This window comes from Scomber scombrus, chromosome 5 (genome assembly GCF_963691925.1).
Source record: "Scomber scombrus chromosome 5, fScoSco1.1, whole genome shotgun sequence".
NCBI lineage: Eukaryota > Metazoa > Chordata > Actinopteri > Scombriformes > Scombridae > Scomber > Scomber scombrus.
Window position 1 is genome coordinate 7,054,531 of NC_084974.1, and position 18,302 is coordinate 7,072,832.

The window sequence follows — 18,302 nt, forward strand, 5'->3', positions numbered from 1 at the left end:
TTTAAAAGTTGCACTCTCTTTGAATCTCCTCATATACTGTAGTCACACAGTTGACATGGCTGAAGTGTGTGTGTGAGTGTGTGCGTGCGCGCACGCGTGTGTGCGTGTGTCCATATATGGTAAATGTGGTCAAAAATAAGGACATTCAAGGTAAAAACAGGACGTGTCAATCGTATTAAATACTGTGAATCTGTCCTTCACACTGTCTTTCTCATCTCATTCATTCAATTTCCATGTGTATATACAGTACATAGATATGTATATGGGTCAATGACGTATAAGGATTTACAACAACTCAATTTTAGAATAATTAAAACAAGCATGTCTAATGCAGTAGTTCAAACATTCAGAATGTTGTGTACCTGAAGATCCATATTATAAATTTAAAATTAAGTGATTTCAGTGGGGTTTTCAAGATTAATTGGCACTGGCCTTAAAAAAAAAGTCATGTGGTGCGACCAAAAACGAAGCTCTGGAGTTGGTATTCGTGTTTAAAAGCTCGTTAATCGCCTGATTTACGGCTTGTGGAGTCGGGGACAGATAGGGGCATTGATGCTGCAAACTGTTGCGAACAGAAGTTTAGCACGCACAGCATAAACTAACATCTCTAGTCACTTCCCCAGCTACTGTAGCACCCTCCTGTGGATCATATCTGAGTTGCACTTCACTTGTGATTTTGATTTGATGTCCTTTTTGTAAAAGTTTTTTTTATTTAACTACCGGTCTGTTTTTCTTCCTTCTTTTCTATTGTGCCACAGGTAATATACCACAGGATTTTCCATGTAGCAAAGTCCTTAAGCCAATAATGAATAATAATTTCGAGACCTCTCCTCTTTGGGGATTTGTATGATGGTTACTGTTGATGGGGAAGATGACTGTCTCCATGTGTTGTCAAGGTGAATTGCCTCCTCAATTTTTGTGCTCCTGGTCAATGGCTTTGACCTCTTTCCAATCTACATGTCAACTGGACCATCTGCTAATGAAGACAACTGTGAGATGTGGTTGAGAGCTCCAGAAAGAAGCTGGTAAGTGGACTTTGAGTTAACACTTTTGTCAAACTGCTATTTTTGTGATCAAGAATGAACTCAACTATTTAAATGTTTCTATTTCTAAAGGTTTTATTTAACTTGAAAACATGTTTATGCCATTGTTAAATAGTCAACAACATAATACAGCAGTTTCTTAAAGGCTCTATTAACTACACAAAAACATACAGTATTATCTTACTGACATCTAGTGGTATCTTGCCATGAACTCAGTTTTAGTTCATGGCAAGTTGCAAAAGTTTTGAGACATATGTTGCAAAGGTGAACAGACCTTTATTTAAAATCCACAAAAACAGGCACACACATTCTGGTAACACTTGAATTTTTATTCAAAAGTTTTAATACTGCAAGCACATAAAACAAAAGAAGTTCTATTCTCTTCCATTGTATTGAGAAATCACAGAGATGAATATTTCAATAACTTTGATAACTTTCAAGGTTCATTCTTGACCTTCAAAAGCATGAAAATAATTTCAACTAAAAGGGACATTTACACACTTTAGTCTGACCTCTCAGCTACATCTCACAGTCTTTGAATGCAGCTTGCTCCTGTGTCATCATGTGACCCTAGTGCAGAATGTCAGTCTAACAAGTGGTATTTTATCACACCAAGACCAACTGTGTTGCTGTGTTTTGGTGAACTGACCTTTAAAATGTGTACAAAATGTTTTGACTGTTTTGAAAGCTGTCTTGATGATGTGCAGTACATTTCCAAGATTCAAACATGAAATGATTTTGGTAAGCCACAGAAAAACATCTTGCATCTAGCAAAAAGATATAGTATGAGCGTGTCAATTTCTGGGCCACTATAATAGCAGATTAATTAACCATGAGTGAAAAATGTAATTTTCTGACATGGAGTATAGCCTCTATGTTGTGAAATGGTTTTCTGTAAGGTATTGTTCAAACCTCTTTTTCTAATGTCATCATCCTTATCTAACTCCTACATCAAACCACTTTGTTATACCACATGAGACTCTCACCTTTGATGGGTGTGGGTAGGAGATGAAAGCAGATAACCATGGCTTCATTTGACAGGGCAACATTTAATATTAGGTCAATATAAAGCCAGACAGAGATGATACTCAGTATAGACTACTCTACCAATTCTCAATTCATTTGCAGTGTTTACTTTTGGATCAATTTAAATCTGCAGATGAGGTAATCTAGATCTTTACAGTCTGCTGCAGGCTTACACCGACTGCCTTCCATCTGGCAAGGCTTAGGACTCAAAGGCTGCTCTCTCTGTAACTGAAGTGCTCACAAATAAGACAAAAAGCCTACATCACATCAAATGATTTTTAACAGACAAGAACAGAGTCAAACTGTGCTATTATGAAAAGCAAGCCAAGGATACAATGGGGGATGAGAGAAGGAAGTGACAAAGCAAATAAGCATATGTTTCAGAATGCTGAACAGTTTCTTTAAGAATAGTGCACACTGACAGTTGAGAACCCTCACAAGAATTTAACCAGCTATCTTCAATTACAGCTCATTGGAAAAAGGAATAAAAGCATACTTTAAGTTCCAGTCACCTGCTTTGTAGTCCTTCTTGTGATAATAATAAACATAAAGTTCATCATGTCAAAGGAATAGTTCATTGTTGAGCTATGGAAGTGATGGTACTCAAATTTTGTTCCCTTTGGACAGAACCAGAATCCACATCCTCTTTTTTCTTCCTGAAGGAATCCAAAGAAAAGTAATACAACAGTGGATCCAGACAACAGTTCAGACTAGCAAGCCATATCAAAGATGGAAATTCTGGTGTCCAAATTATAATACCAATCGACACAAGCACGAAACATATGGTGAACATTACCAAGTTCATGGCAAAAATCAGCATGACATTCATCTTGTTGTTGACCTTTGCTGACCGTGTGAGATGTCTGCGTAGAGTCCAAGACACCAAAGCAGTGGACACAATGTTGATGGTCAGCAGAATAAACACTAACACAGGCTGAATGTATTCCAGTCCTGTTACAGGCTGCTGCTGGCGGTGAAATTCAAAACAGGTATTATTATTATTTTTGTTTCTTGAAGAAAAAATAATTCTCTCTGGGATGTTCACCACAGTCACAAAAATCCAAATGAGCACAGCAGATTTCCAGGCGTTGGAAGTGGTTCGCAGATAGCGTGTCCTCAGAGGATAAACTATAGCCAGCAGCCGATCTATGCTGATGAATGTGATGAAGATGGAGCTTGAGCGGATGTTGTTGACAAAGAGCATTGTAATCCAGGAGCATGCAGTGAAGCTCAGAGGCCAGGTACCTGTGGCATAAAAGTAGACCCTCATGGGCAGGGAGATGACCAGCAGCAGATCTGAGATGGCCAGGTTGACCATGAAAACAGCACTGGGGGATTTGAGGCTGTGGCGGCGAAGCAGTATCCACAGTGCCACAGCATTGAGAGGCAAACCCAGCACCATAACAGATCCAAAGCCCACAGCGTAACCCAGCTGTGGCCCAGTTGTATTCACACTGTTGTTCATGTCTACCTGATGAGAAAAGCTCTGCACACGTGTGCTTTACTGAACACTGACGCAGAGCAAATTACGCATTAGTTCCTCCTTCTGCTCTTTATGTGCAGGAAACCTATGTGACTCAAAACACGAACTGTGGTCACTGTGATGTTCATATGAAATAAGCAATGTATATTCCGTATATTTAGTGCAAAATGTAATACCTTGTAAAGATTTTTTTTTAAATCATATGAACTTTCTCAAAAAAAAGCAGCTTTGGCAATCACATGATCGCAACGTCTGAAATTGCAATTTCGATCAGAAAACGATAAATCGTTCAGCCCTAATATATAGTATTTGTGACAACACTTAGTGTGTATATTAATATGTTCAGCATGTATTTTGATATGTAGTAGTAGAGAGACACTTAAAGCAGGACAAATTCAATGGGAACATCACTTAAATTGTGTTTATTTAAAACGCATTTCATTGTAATAATTTCGTTTCATTTTTATTAATTTAAAGATTGATTTAACTTACCTTATCTGTTATTTTTGAGTTTACCTTTGAAAAGAAAATGGCTAAAATAGAAATATTATACATTGTACTTACCTGCTGAATGTTGTAAAAGGAGGGGAAAATTAGAGTGGAAAATTGACTGAATTAACAGTATATCTCTGTGCATGATTATAGTCGTGTTGAATAATGTATAACTTTGTATTTACTTTTTGGATGAATACACTCCTGATGAAGCTGCCAGAGAGGAAGCCTTGTATCCAAGTAATTCATTGATATTTCCCCTTTTTCAGGGTGTAACATTATTTCATATTTTGCAATTTTGCAACAAATCCCATGAAAAGACCATAACCAGCAGTGTGTTTATCTGTCTCAATGCTCCAGTCTGTAGGTTTTTGTTCCCAGGTAAGATGTAAATCTTAAGAAGTTGTCACAAATACTATATATTAGGGCTGAACGATTTATCGTTTTCTGATCGAAATTGCAATTTCAGACGTTGCGATCATGTGATTGCCAAAGCTGCTTTTTTTTGCAGCGCTCCTGACTGACCCAGGATCTGTTGTGTCAACTATTTTACACATACCAATCAGAAGCGGCATGCTACTCGTGGACAGGTCACGCTAACCAATCAGTATTAACCTGCTCCTTAATTGTATTTATTCAGAAATGGCTTCAGCTGGACCAGAAGCGGAGTTAGGGGATTTAATCCCCAAGAAAAACAGCACGTTGGTCATTTGGGAGTATTTCGGGTTTGAGGCTGCAGACGTGCACCAGAAACAGGTACTATGCAAAACCTGTAGCGCTAAAGTTGCAACTTCCAGCGGAAACACAACCAATTTATACCGGCACTTGAAAAATCACCACAGGCATTTGCATGACGAGTGCATGACGAAAAAGGCCGGTGAAAATGATACTCATGCCCACTGCAAACAGACTACAATTACAGCATCTTTTGCCAGTGTAACTCCGTATGATAAGAGCAGCCGAAGACACCGGGAGATAACGACAGCCAAAAAACACTACTACATTTTAATGTCTGACATATTTTATTTTAATAAATTTTACTTTATTACCATTACTTTTCAATTTCACTTAAAAAGATAGTCCAGGTTTCTTAATATATGGTTGTACTTTAACTGTTGCTATATATGTTGATAAGCCAGCTCTCTTGAGCCATAAAAGACTGACCTTGACCTACCTACTTGAGTGTAAGACTGTTGGGCAAGATCCTTTTTTCCTTTATTGGAATTGTTGAATTTTGTTTTTCTTATTACTTATTTAACATTGGAGTTTTTTGTATTTTATTTAACTTTTTTAAAAACTTAACACAATTAAGGATTTTCTGCACTACATTTTAAGTTAAGACAGTCAAAGATGGCTATTTTAGTTCTTCATTTGTGATAACTGCCATTGGTCAAGGACTTTAAATAATGTACATGCATGTTTCTTGTTAATACATTTGGAAGCAATTTTTAACTTTAGTTTTCATCCTTGCATTAGAGTAATAGCATTTAATGTTTTAATGTTACTGTACATTGTGAATATTGCACTGAAGCTTGATTTGAAGGAAATCGTGAATCAAATCGAAATCGCAATATCTGCCAGAAAAATCGCAATTAGATTTTTTCCAAAAATCGTTCAGCCCTACTGTATATACTTTCATATTTAAAAAATTATTTCCTAAACCAGTTGGGAGCTGTAGTTTGTGGTAAACAGGAGTAAATACTGTATTTGTTGGGGGTTATTCTTGCTGATTTGGTACTCTGAGTATTTTTGGCAGCAGCATTGTGTATGTGGGAACAGTTTGCCCATGTTTATGTGCCAGTGCATTGTGAAAAATATAGAATTTTACCAGTGTGAGGGAGAAGTAGCTTCCCTGCTAAACTATCTGCTGGATGTAGTGTACAAGAGCCCGCTTCAGGTGATCGATTAGAATCACAATAATGTCTTTAGTTTGACTATTTATTCACACCACCACATCCATAATCTTGTACAGTCTGATGACCAAGTGGTTCTGCATAAATGAACATAATCAGAACAAACATGTCAAATATTGATATATGTATACACTGATCAGGCATAACATTATGACCACCTGCCTAATATTGTGTTGGTCCCCCTTTTGCTGTCAAAACAGCTATGGTGTGCTATGGTATCTGGCACCAAGATGTTAGCAGCAGATCCTTTAAGTCCTGTAAGTTGCGAGGTGGGGCCTCCATGGATCGGACTTGTTTGTCCAGCACATCCCACAGATGCTCGATTGGATTGAGATCTGGGGAATTTGGAGGCCAAGTCAACACCTCAAACTCGTTGTTGTGCTCCTCAAACCATTCCTGAACCATTTTTGCTTTGTGGCACGCTGCATTATCCTGCTGAAAGAGGCCACAGCCATCAGGGAATACCGTTTCCATGAAAGGGTGTACATGGTCTGCAACAATGCTTAGGTAGATGGTACGTGTCAAAGTAACATCCAGATGGATGGCAGGGCCCAAGGTTTCCCAGCAGAACATTGCCCAAAGCATCACACTGCCTCCGCCGGATTGCCTTCTTCCCATAGTGTATCCTGGTGCCATGTGTTCCCCAGGTAAGCGACGCACCGGGCCATCCACATGATGTAAAAGAAAATGTGATTCATCAGACCAGGCCAGCTTCTTCCATTGCTCCGTGGTCCAGTTGTGATGCTCACATGCCCATTGTTGGCGCTTTCGGCAGTGGACGGGTCAGCATGGGCACCCTGACTGGTCTGCCGCTATGCAGCCCCATACACAACAGACTGTGATGCACTGTGTATTCTGACACCTTTCTATCAGAACCAGCATTAACTTCTTCAGCAATTTGAGCAACAGTAGCTCGTCTGTTGGATTGGACCACAAGCGCCAACCTTCGCTCCCCACGTGCATCAATGAGCCTTGGCCGCCCATGACCCTGTCGCTGATTCACCACTGTTCCTTCCTTGGACCACTTTTAATATGACCATGGCAGACCGGGAACACCCCACAAGAGCTGCAGTTTTGGAGATGCTCTGACCCAAGCGTCTAGCCATCACAATTTGGCCCTTGTCAAACTCGCTCAAATCCTTACGTTTGCCCATTTTTCCTGCTTCTAACACATCAACTTTGAGGACAACATGTTCACTTGCTGCCTAATATATCCCACCCACTAACAGGTGCCATGATGAAGAGATAAACAGTGTTATTAAACATCACCTGTCAGTGGTCATAATGTTATGCCTGATCAGTGTATATACATAAATAAATAAAAGACACATGTAAAGTTGAATAGTAACAACAGCAGTTAAATGTAGTTATGCTGTAAACAGCCATTACTGATGCTAAAACAGTACAGTCTCTTTGAGTAGTTGGTTAATGGCCATCCGTGGTACCACATTGCCCTCTATTGGCCATTAGTGCACATGCAACGCATTAAGTCACATGGCTGATGTAGCCTGCTGCTTGGTGTTCGATGTGCCCTGCCCTACAAAATGAGCGGATTAACAAGGCAAGGCAAGGCAGTTTTATTTATATAGCGCATTTCATACACAGTGGCAACTCAATGTGCTTTACATAAAACAAACATTTAACAGAAAAAATTGAAAACCCCCCCCCCAAAAAACATGGAATTTGAGAAATAAAAATAAAACCCAATTATAGTAAACACATACATACCCCCCCCCCCCCCCCCACACACACACACACACACTAATAATAAAAACAAAGTACAGAAACATAGAAAGAGAGAGAAATAAAATACTATAATAGAGCATTAAATATAAGGTTGCAGTATAAAATAATGATTTGCTTTAAAATCATTAAAAGGACATAGAGTGCAAATGAAAGATTAAAATTTAAAGTGCTTTGAAAGAGTGTTTTTAACCTGGACTAAGAAATATTCACAGTTGGGGCTGATTTCAGTTCTGCTGGTAGTTTGTTCCAGTTGTGTGCAGCATAACAGCTAAAAGCTGCTTCACCATGTTTAGTCTGAACTCTGGGCTCCACTATCTGACCTGAGTCAGTAGATCTCAGAGCCCTACTGGGTTTATATTCTACTAACATGTCATTCATGTATTCTGGACCTAAACCATTCAGTGATTTATAGACCAGTAGCATAACTTCTATTCATAACAAATCTATTCTATAGCTGACTGGGAGCCAGTGTAAAGACTTTAGAACTGGAGTAATGTGCTCTGATCTCTTTGTTCTGGTCAAAACTCGAGCTGCAGCGTTCTGAATGAGCTGCAGTTGTTTAATGCTTTTTTGTGGGAGTCCAGTCAGAAGACTGTTACAGTAGTCGAGTCTACTGGAGATGAAAGCGTGAATCAACTTCTCCTGGTCTGTTTGAGACATAAAACCCTTCACTCTGGATATGTTCTTAAGCTGATAGAAGGCTGTTTTGGTGATTGGTTTGATATGACTACTGAAGGTCAGGTCTGAGTCTATCAGCACGCCAAGGTTTCGGACTTGGTCGCTAGTTTTTAGAGAGAGTGACTCAAGATGTTTACTGACAGCAATCCTTTTTATTGCCAAAAACAATTACCTCAGTTTTGTCCTGATTTAATTGAAGGAAATTTTGGTTCATCCAATGTGTTACTTGCTCTAAACCAGTGGTCTCCAACCCTGCTCCTGGAGAGCTACTGCCCTGCATGTTTTAGGTATCTCCTCACTCTAACACACCTGATTCTAATAATCAACTCGTTATCAAGCCCTTTGACGAGCCTCAGCTGCTTGATAACGAGTTAGAGTGAGGAGATACCTAAAACATGCAGGGCAGTAGCTCTCCAGGAGCAGGGTTGGAGACCACTGCTCTAAACAGTGACACAATGACTGTATATCTGCGTGTCATCTGCATAACTGTGATAGTTTACATTAGAGTTCTGCAGAATTTGACCCAAAGGCAGCATATATAGACTGAACAGAAGAGGTCCAAGAACTGACCCCTGAGGAACTCCACATGTCATAGCCACTCGATCGGATTCATAACTTCCAATGGTCACAAAATAACTCCGCTTCTCCAAGTAGGACCTGAACCATTCTAGGACTGTTTCGCTGAGTCCTGTCCAAGTTTCCAACCTGTTCAACAGTATACTGTGATCCACAGTGTCAAACGCAGCACTGAGATCCAACAGGACCAGAACTGACACCTTGCCTGAGTCAGTGTTTAACCTTATGTCATTTAACACTCTAATAAGAGCTGTTTCTGTACTGTGGTGAGGTAGGATATTTGTCGCAAATCTGTTTGGACAGAGTTCACAATAGTTTAAAAAAAGTCTGATGGCATTGTGTCAAGACAGCATGTTGATGGTTTTAGATGCTGAACTGTTTCCTCTATGGTTTTTTGGTCAACTGTTTTAAATTCTGACTTCGCAGTTGAGTTGTTCCTGGGAGGTCTTAGGGATTGCGTCTTTTTATTGTTTTGTGTTGATATTTATGGATTTTTTCACTGAAAAAGCAAGCAAATTCATTGCATTTTTCTGTGGAAAGGAGTTCTGGAGCTATCTGTTTAGGGGGGTTTGTAAGCTTATCAACCATAGCAAACAGAGTGTGATTGTTGTTGATGTTCTTATTAATAATTTCAGAAAAGTGTCACTGTCTAGCTTTGAGTAACTCATAGTTAAAATTACAAAGACTTTGTTTGTAGAGGTCAAGGTGAATTTGAAATTTAGTTTTTCTCCACTTACGCTCTGCTTTCCTGCATTCTGTTTTCAAAGCCTTTACCATCATAGTGTTCCTCCATGGTGTTTTCTTTCTGATCAAGGTCGTCTTAGTTTTAGTTTTAATAGGTGCAACAGCATCCATGACATTTGAGATTTTCCAGTTAAAATTATCCAGGAGTTCATCAACTGACTGCACTCACAGTTGGTGACATAGCTATAGCCTCTATAAACTTTGCACTGGTATTCTCATTTATGTACCTTCTCCTAACAGATACAGAGGTTAACTGAACATTTGGAATGATCTGTAAGTCAAAGAACACACAGAAATGATCAGAAAGAGCTAAGTCCTTAACATCAACAGAAGAAATGTCAACACCTTTAGAGATAACCAGATCCAGAGTGTGGCCTCGAGTGTGTGTGGGCCCTTTCACATGTTGCAAGAGGCCAAAAGTGTCAAGTAGAGCAGAGAGTTCTTTGGCATTACTGTCCATGTTATTGTCTACGTGAATGTTAAAATCCCCTGTTATGATAAAAAAAGTTGTAGTCAGTGCAGATAACTGACAGCAGTTCAGCAAACTCATCAATGAATTTTCCTGAGTATCTTGGAGGTCTATAAATGATTAAAAAAATAACTTTTGGATCACCTTTTAATAAAAAACAGTGATATTCAAAAGAGCTAAAATCACCTAATGTAATTTCCCTGCATTGAAATACAGATTTAAAGATGGCAGCAACTCCCCCGTCTTTCTTACCAGTTCGGCACTTGTTCATAAAACAAAAATTTGTTGGTGCTGCCTCATTGAGAATAGCACAACAGCTACATTCAGTCAGCCATGTTTCACTAAGAAGTAAACTCACTGGTGGGTGAAAGTTGGGAGTCTCCTAGTGGGGCTGGGGGAGACTCCTCTTGTTGGGCTGTTGGGGCTGGGGGAGACTCCTCATGTTGGGCTGTTGGGGCTGGGGGAGACTCCTCATGTTGGGCTGTTGGGGCTGGGGTAGACTCCTTGTGTTGGGGTAAGGATGGTGACGTTAAAGCCTCTCTCTGGGTGTGCTGACTTTCATGGTCAGTCCTTATCTCAGGCGGTAGCAATTCTTCTCTAGAAAGCTGTCTTATCTGTTGTTTTGGATTTTCTCGCCTCTTGTCCTTGGCAGGGGCTGCTGACTGAAAATAAAAAATGTTGTAGCTTAACAGCTGTACTCCTGACTTGTTAAGGCAAAAATCCATCTGCCATAAAGAGGTGTCTGCGTTCCCAAAAAATTTAGAAATTGTCAATAAAATTCAGTGATTGAGCGGCACACGTAACAAGTGGCTGGCTGGTCCCCTATCTTGTCTATGCACAGCCAACATAAACCTACTAAACTTAACACAATATGCTAGTACTGTACATTAATAATTGTATAACAATGATGGCTAATATGTAACCACACAATATGAACTTAGGTCTGCTGAAACATTACCAACTATGAACTAGAAATAACATCAGTTATAAAACATACTACAACACACATACACTCACTTGCGCTAGACGCACTTCGCACCAGATGACTGTTTATACAGAGAAAAAGTCCAGTGAAGCATCCGCCGCACAAGCTGCCCTTTGGACGAAACTCAGGTACATTAGTGCATTCCACTAATAATCCACACAGGTCATAAAATGGACAACACATTTGACCTCAAATGAATGAACTACCTATGTACACTGCCTGGCCAAAAAAAAAGGTCACACACTCTAATATTTTGTTGGAATGCCTTTAGCTTTGATTACAGCACGCATTCGCTGTGGCATTGTTTCGATAAGCTTTTGCAATGTCACAAGATTTATTTCCGTCCAGTGTTGCGTTAATTTTTCGCCAAGATCTTGTATTGGTGATGGGAGAGTCGGACCACTGCGCAAAGCCTTCTCCAGCACATCCCAAAGATTCTCAATGGGGTTAAGGTCCCAACTCTGTGGTGGCCAATCCATATGTGAAAATGATGTCTCATGCTCCCTGAACCAATCTTTCACAATTTGAGCCCGATGAATTCTGGCATTGTCATCTTGGAATATGATATTTCTTTTAGTGTACAATAACTCTCTTATAATACACTTTTGCTCTAGACTGAACTGATACAAAACTTGACTGACATCTTCGTGGGAACAGGGGGAAGGGGTATCTATTCAAGAGTTCTGTGATGTTATAACCACCAATACAAGTCCAGTTTATGAAGAAGAGAAGGAAGCTTCAGCCATCTTTTTAAACTGGTGCAGGTATGCTGGACATACACAGGTTATATCCACCAGGTGTCCCTGTTGAGCTGTATGTACTCCTCATATAGTGAGGAACAGACATGTGGTCACCCTGGATGTAAAAGTAAACTATGCAGATAAGGAAGTGTTTTCTGTGTCTTCTCTCTCTCTCTCTCTCTCTCTCTCTCTCTCTCTCTCTCTCTCTCTCTCTCTCTCTCTCTCTCTCTCTCTCTCACACACTCACACTCACACACACACGTTTCCCCAGCTACTGTAGTACCCTCATGTGGATCATGTCTGAGTTGCACTTCACTTGTGATTTTGATTTGATCATCTTTTATTTAACTTCCTGTCTGTTTTTCTTCTTTCTTTTCTATTTCCCACGGGTAATACCACACACAGGCCCATAGTATCGTCACACCACAGTGATGCAAAAAACGTTAAGCAAACAGCAAATAAATTCATCCACAATATTTATATATAGCCTATACTATATTTTACATTAAGTGGTAACCCAATCACAACAGACAATACTACTAAAAGCCTTTTCCTGTGCCAAGTCAGAGAGCAGGTGCTTAAAGTCCAGCTCCTTCATAGGCTCAGACTCGAGCCATCACAGAGAGCGCTGAAAGCTTCCTTACTGCAAATAAGAATTTATTCATGGAACTTTAAAAAAGAAAATTGCAGACTCTTTCTCTTCCTTTTTTTCTTGCTTTCCCCACTGGGCTATTGGTTACAGCCGGCGCTGTCCATTTTCCGCTAAGTGATCATTTCCCCCGCACACCAGTTGATAAAATAACCACAGTGACATACTGTGTCACGTTAACATCGTTAATAGTCCAGCCGTCTGAGAGATGAAACAGTCAATGATGAGACTTGCTTTTCTTTGCATGAAAACAACAATAATGATCAACATCAAGAGAGTGTGCCTATTTCTGAGGAGCCGGACCAAAAAAAGGAAATAAAGAATTTTTTAAGTGGTCAAAGATGATCTGGTGTTGGATGTGAATTGCCTCCTAAATTGTTGTACTCCTGGTCAATGGCTTTGAGCTCTTTCCAATCAATCATGTCAACTGGGCCAAATCCATCTGATAATGAAGAAGACTGAGATGTGGTTGAGAACTCCAGAAAGAAGCTTGTAAGTGGACTTTGAGTTAAGACTTGTCAAGCTGCTATTTTTGAGATCCAGAATGAACTCAACTATTTAAATGTTTCTATTTCTAAAGGTTTTATTTAACTTGAAAACATGTGTATGCCATTGTTAAATAGTCGAAAATATAATACAGCTATTTCTTTAAAAACAATTACAAATTAACATACAGTTTTATCTTACTGACATCTAGTGGTATCTTGCCATTAACTTAGTTTTAGTTTAAGTTGCAAAAGTTTTGAGAAATGTTGCAGAGGTCAACAGACCTTTATTTAAAGGCACACACATTCTGGAAAAACTTTGTAAATTTGTCTTGAAAAGTTTTAATACTGCAAGTACGTAAAGTTCTATTCACCTCCATTGTATTGAGAAATCACAGAGATGAATATTTCAGTAACTTAAAAAATGAACTTTCAAGGTTCATTTTTGACCTTGAAAAGTATGTGTGACAAAATAATCTCAACTAAAAGGGACATTTACACACTTTAGTCTGACCTCTCAGCTACATCTCAGTCTTTGAATGCAGCTTGCTCCTGTGTCATCATGTGACCCGAGTGCAGAATGTCCGTCTAACAAGTGGTATTTTGTCACACCAAAACCAACTGTGTTGCTGTTTTTTGGTGAACTGACCTTTAAAATGTGTACAAAATGTTTTGACTGTTTTGAAAGCTGTCTTGATGATGTGCAGTCCATTTCCATGATTCCGACATGAAATTATTTTGGTAAGCCACAGAAAAACATCTTCTTATCTTGACTTGAGGTTCTACCATCACCATTGTTGCAAATAATGCACATGTGGTTGCAGAAAAGTTTCCATACATGTTTTTCCAGTGAACATGCTTTGTTTAGCAAAAAGATACAGTATAAGTGTGTCAATTTCTGGGCCACTATAAAAGATTAATTAACCATGAGTGAAAATTTTAATTTTCTGACATGGAGTATGGCCTCTATGTTGTGAAATGGTTTTCTTTAAGGTATTGCATAAGAGGTTAACTTGACCTCTTTTTTTAATTTCATCATCCTTATCTAACTCCTACATCAGACCACTTTGCTATACCACATGAGACTCTCACCTTTGATGGGTGTGGGTAGGAGATGAAAGCAGATAACCATGGCCTCATTTGACAGGGCAACATTTAATATTAGGTCAATATAAAGCCAGACAGAGATGATACTCAGTATAGACTACTCTGCCAATTCTCAATTCATTTGCAGTGTTTACTGTTGGATCATTTCAAATCTGCAGATGAGGTCATCTATATCTTTACAGTCTGCTGCAGTCTTACACCGACTGCCTTCCATCTGGCAAGGCTTAGGACTCAAAGGCTGCTCTCTCTGTAACTGAAGTGCTCACAAATAAGACAAACAGCCTACATCACATCAAATGATTTATAACAGACAAGAACAGGGTCAAACTGTGCTATTTTGAAAAGCAGGGCAAAGGATACAATGAGGGATGAGAGAAGGAAGCGACAAAGCAAATAAGCATATGTTTCAGAATGCTGAACAGTTTCTTTAAGAATAGTGCACACTGACAGTTGAGAACCCTCACAAGAATTTAACCAGCTATCTTCAATAACAGCTCATTGGAAAAAGGAATAAAAGCATACTTTAAGTTCCAGTCACCTGCGTTGTAGTCCCTTCTTGTGATAATAATAAACATAAAGTTCATCATGTCAAAGGAATAGTTCATTGTTGAGCTCTGGAAGTGATGATACTCAAATTTTGTTCCCTTTGGACAGAACCAGAATCTGCATCCTCTTTTTTCTTCCAGAAGGAATCCAAAGAAAAGTAATACAACAGTGGATCCAGACAACAGTTCAGACTAGCAAGCCATACCAAAGACAGAAATTCTGGTTTTCTATTTAGAACACCAATAGACACAGGCACGAAACATATGGTGAACATTACCAAGTTCATGGCAAAAATCACCATGACATTCATCTTGTTGTTGATCCTTGCAGAGTCAGTGAGATGTCTGCGTAGAGTCCAAGACACCAAAGCAGTGGACACAATGTTGATGGTCAGCAGAATAAACATTAACACAGGCTGAAGGTAAACCATTCCTTTTAGAGAATGCTTGTCAAATTGAAAACAGGTAGGCGTAGATTCATTTTTGTTTCTTTGAGAAAAAATAATTCTCTCTGGGATGTTCACCACAGTCACAAAAATCCAAATGAGCACAGCAGATTTCCAGGCGTTGGAAGTGGTTCGCAGATAGCGTGTCCTCAGAGGATAAACTACAGCCAGCAGCCGATCTATGCTGATGAATGTGATGAAGATGGAGCTTGAGCGGATGTTGTTGACAAAGAGCATTGTAATCCAGGAGCATGCAGTGAAGCTCAGAGGCCAGGTACCTGTGGCATAAAAGTAGACCCTCATGGGCAGGGAGATGACCAGCAGCAGGTCTGAGATGGCCAAGTTGACCATGAAAACAGCACTGGGGGATTTGAGGCTGTGGCGGCGAAGCAGAATCCACAGTGCCACAGCATTGAGAGGCAAACCCAGCACCATAACAGATCCAAAGCCCACAGCATAACCCAGCTGTGGCCCGATTGTATTCACACTGTTGTTCATGTCTACCTGATGAGAAAAGCTCTGCACACATGTGCTTTACTGAACACTGACACCGAGCAAATTACTCATTAGTTCCTCCTTCTGCTCTTTATGAGCGGGAAACCTGTGTGACTCAAAACAGGAACTGTGGTTACGCTGATGTTCATATAAAATACATTTCTATTTTGTATGTTAAGAGCAAAATATAATACCTTGTTACTACCTACATAAAGATATATATTTTTAATCACACTGAAATTTATGGTTAACCAATAAATTATTCATCAAATTTCATGGTAACAGGGATTTCCATATCAACAGTAGCAACTGATCACACGGCAAAGCACAACTTTCAGTTCCTTGCTGAATATGATCCATGGTCTGAAAGTGAAAATCTGAAGAAACCCTAACCCCCCCCCCCCCCCCAATCTTATAGTGATCTATCTTCTCAGTACTTAGGATGTGGGTAATGGTTGAGACATTGCATTGTAACACTAAAGATAATCAAAATGCTTGAGCCATGTAAGAATATTGCATCTAAACTAACCTGTTAAAACCTGTCAATGCAATGACACTTATGGGTTTTCCTCAGAACAACTTCTTTACAAGATTAACACAATATAAAGACACACCATGTATACATTAGAACATTTTTGCAATTGCAGCACAAACACCACAGGCAGAGGTGGTAGTGACCTTTATTGCAGTTCAATAGCAGGTATGATGGGTAACAGGGAACATGCAGTATGGCTGATTGGCAGAGTGGAGCAGAGGTGGTGTGAATGGAAAATTACCAGAACAGCAGGTCAGGAGGAGAATAGACTGTGACAATACTATTCATTTGTTTTGCCGATAACATTTTGAAGGGAAGCATTAATTGCTGCTGGGATTATGTTTCTTTGTAATGTCTTTTCAGCACTTGAGGTGAAATAGGAGGTGGTCAGGGTGGATAGTGAACGTACAAAGCACACGTTTGTCACCACATACTGCGGCTCACATCCTGAGACTGTGTGTAGTTAGCATTAATAACTGCTTAAGGTTAAGGAAAGATTTTCATTTCAGTCAAATGTTAATAAAGTAGCGTCAACACTATCACACAGTAAGTATTGCTGTGTGTGTGTGTGTGTGTGTGTGTACAGGCATCAACAGGTACATAAGATGGTTTTGCCTGAATTGTATGGGGACACATTTTTCCTACAAGCTCCGTTATAAACAAATATACACACTACCACTCGTTCCATAAATATGCAAACGACACACTAACGGACACACACACACACTCCTACACTAAGTTGTTTATCATTTCATCTGCAGTTATTGCCGTCCACCCACACACGCACCTCTGAAGCATCTTCAGCTCAGCTGCATACCTTTTGAAAGCATTGAAGATACTGGTTTGAGTGTGTGTGTTTGTGTGTGTGTGTGTGTGTGTGTGACAGTCTTTCTCACTGTTTGAACACACTGATGTGGCACAGGAGGAGGAAAAGACTAAATCTGCTCCTGTAACTTAACAACTTCAAAAAAAGCCATTACAGGGCAGAGAGATCACATTACATCACCAGGCTGACGCTCTTAGCAGTTTATATATGGTGCACACACACACACACACACACATAGTGTTACTCTGTTCTCATGATATGCCACATGCAAAGCATAATCATGCACAGGTCATTTTTCAGAGCTCAGAGAGAGCAGAAATGATGGAGGTGGTAAAGATGCTTTTGTCATCAACACGCCTTTTCATCCTTCTGCTCTTCTTGAACTTTATTGACGCTGGTGAATTAATGCTGACTGTTACTGTTACTCGATTTATGTTTTGATTTTATCCATTGTCCTGAAATTGATTACTTCAGAGCTTTTTAATCATCAAAATTTGAAAGAAATATACATGACTCGCCAAGGTTGTTGAAAATCTGAAATCATACTTGCACAATCTTTCCCCATGTCTGCAGTGTTCAAATTTGAGCTGGAAGAGAAAAAAACAAAACAGATGCTGGTGGTGACAGTTACTCTCTTGGGAAACTAATATTCCATGCTGAGAGTTCCTGAAATAGATGATTGATTTCAAAGAACTAGTTTACAGTATTTTGTCAGATGACACAAACATTAACCCCTGTGTAAAATATAAACACTATGATAAATCCACATAGGAGTCCTCTTATAGAATCAGTTGGATCTTCTCAGCTTCTTAGCTCCAGTATTGCATGGAGGCCAGCAGGTTTGCTGTGATGGCTCGCATCATGCAGGACTGATCAGGCTATTTTTCAATGGCAGGCCGGACTCATATACTGTAGTCACACAGCTGACATGGCTGAAGAACACGGGGCTCTCTATCCCAGTGTGTGTGTGTGTGTGTGTGTGTGTGTCTGTGCGTGTGTGTCAAAAATAAGGACATTCAAGTGCATATGACATACACAGTTTATATCCACCAGGTGTCTCTCTTGAGCTGTATTTAATCCTCATACAGTGAGCAACAGACTTGTGGTCACCCTGGATGTTAAATTGAATTATGCAGCCAAGGAAGTGCTTTCTGTGTTTTCTGTGTGTGTGTGTGTGTGTGTGTGTGTGTGTGTGTGTGTGTGTGTGTGTGTGTGTGTGTGTGTGTGTGTGTGTCCATATATGGTAAATATGGTAAAAAATAAGAAACCAGGACATGTATCAATCGTATTAAATACTGTGAATCTGTCCTTCACACCGT

At 39.6% G+C, this 18,302-nt stretch overlaps 2 protein-coding genes across 2 annotated transcripts; both read right to left on the minus strand.

The window, feature by feature from the left end:
- Positions 1-2,643: 2,643 nt before the first annotated feature.
- On the minus strand, positions 2,644-3,534 carry LOC133980532 (lysophosphatidic acid receptor 6-like). The gene has a single exon (XM_062419285.1). It carries the CDS (start codon positions 3,532-3,534, stop codon positions 2,644-2,646), a length of 891 nt encoding a protein of 296 aa, XP_062275269.1.
- An 11,203-nt stretch (positions 3,535-14,737) lies between these two features.
- Positions 14,738-15,625, minus strand: LOC133980533 (lysophosphatidic acid receptor 4-like). The gene has a single exon (XM_062419286.1). The coding sequence runs from the start codon at positions 15,623-15,625 to the stop codon at positions 14,738-14,740; it is 888 nt and encodes a 295-aa protein (XP_062275270.1).
- Positions 15,626-18,302: the final 2,677 nt, after the last annotated feature.

Excerpts from the sequence above, each read along its gene's own strand:
- LOC133980532 (XM_062419285.1), bottom strand. The coding sequence starts at position 3,534 with ATGAACAACAGTGTGAATACAACTGGGCCACAGCTGGGTTACGCTGTG.
- LOC133980533 (XM_062419286.1), bottom strand. The coding sequence starts at position 15,625 with ATGAACAACAGTGTGAATACAATCGGGCCACAGCTGGGTTATGCTGTG.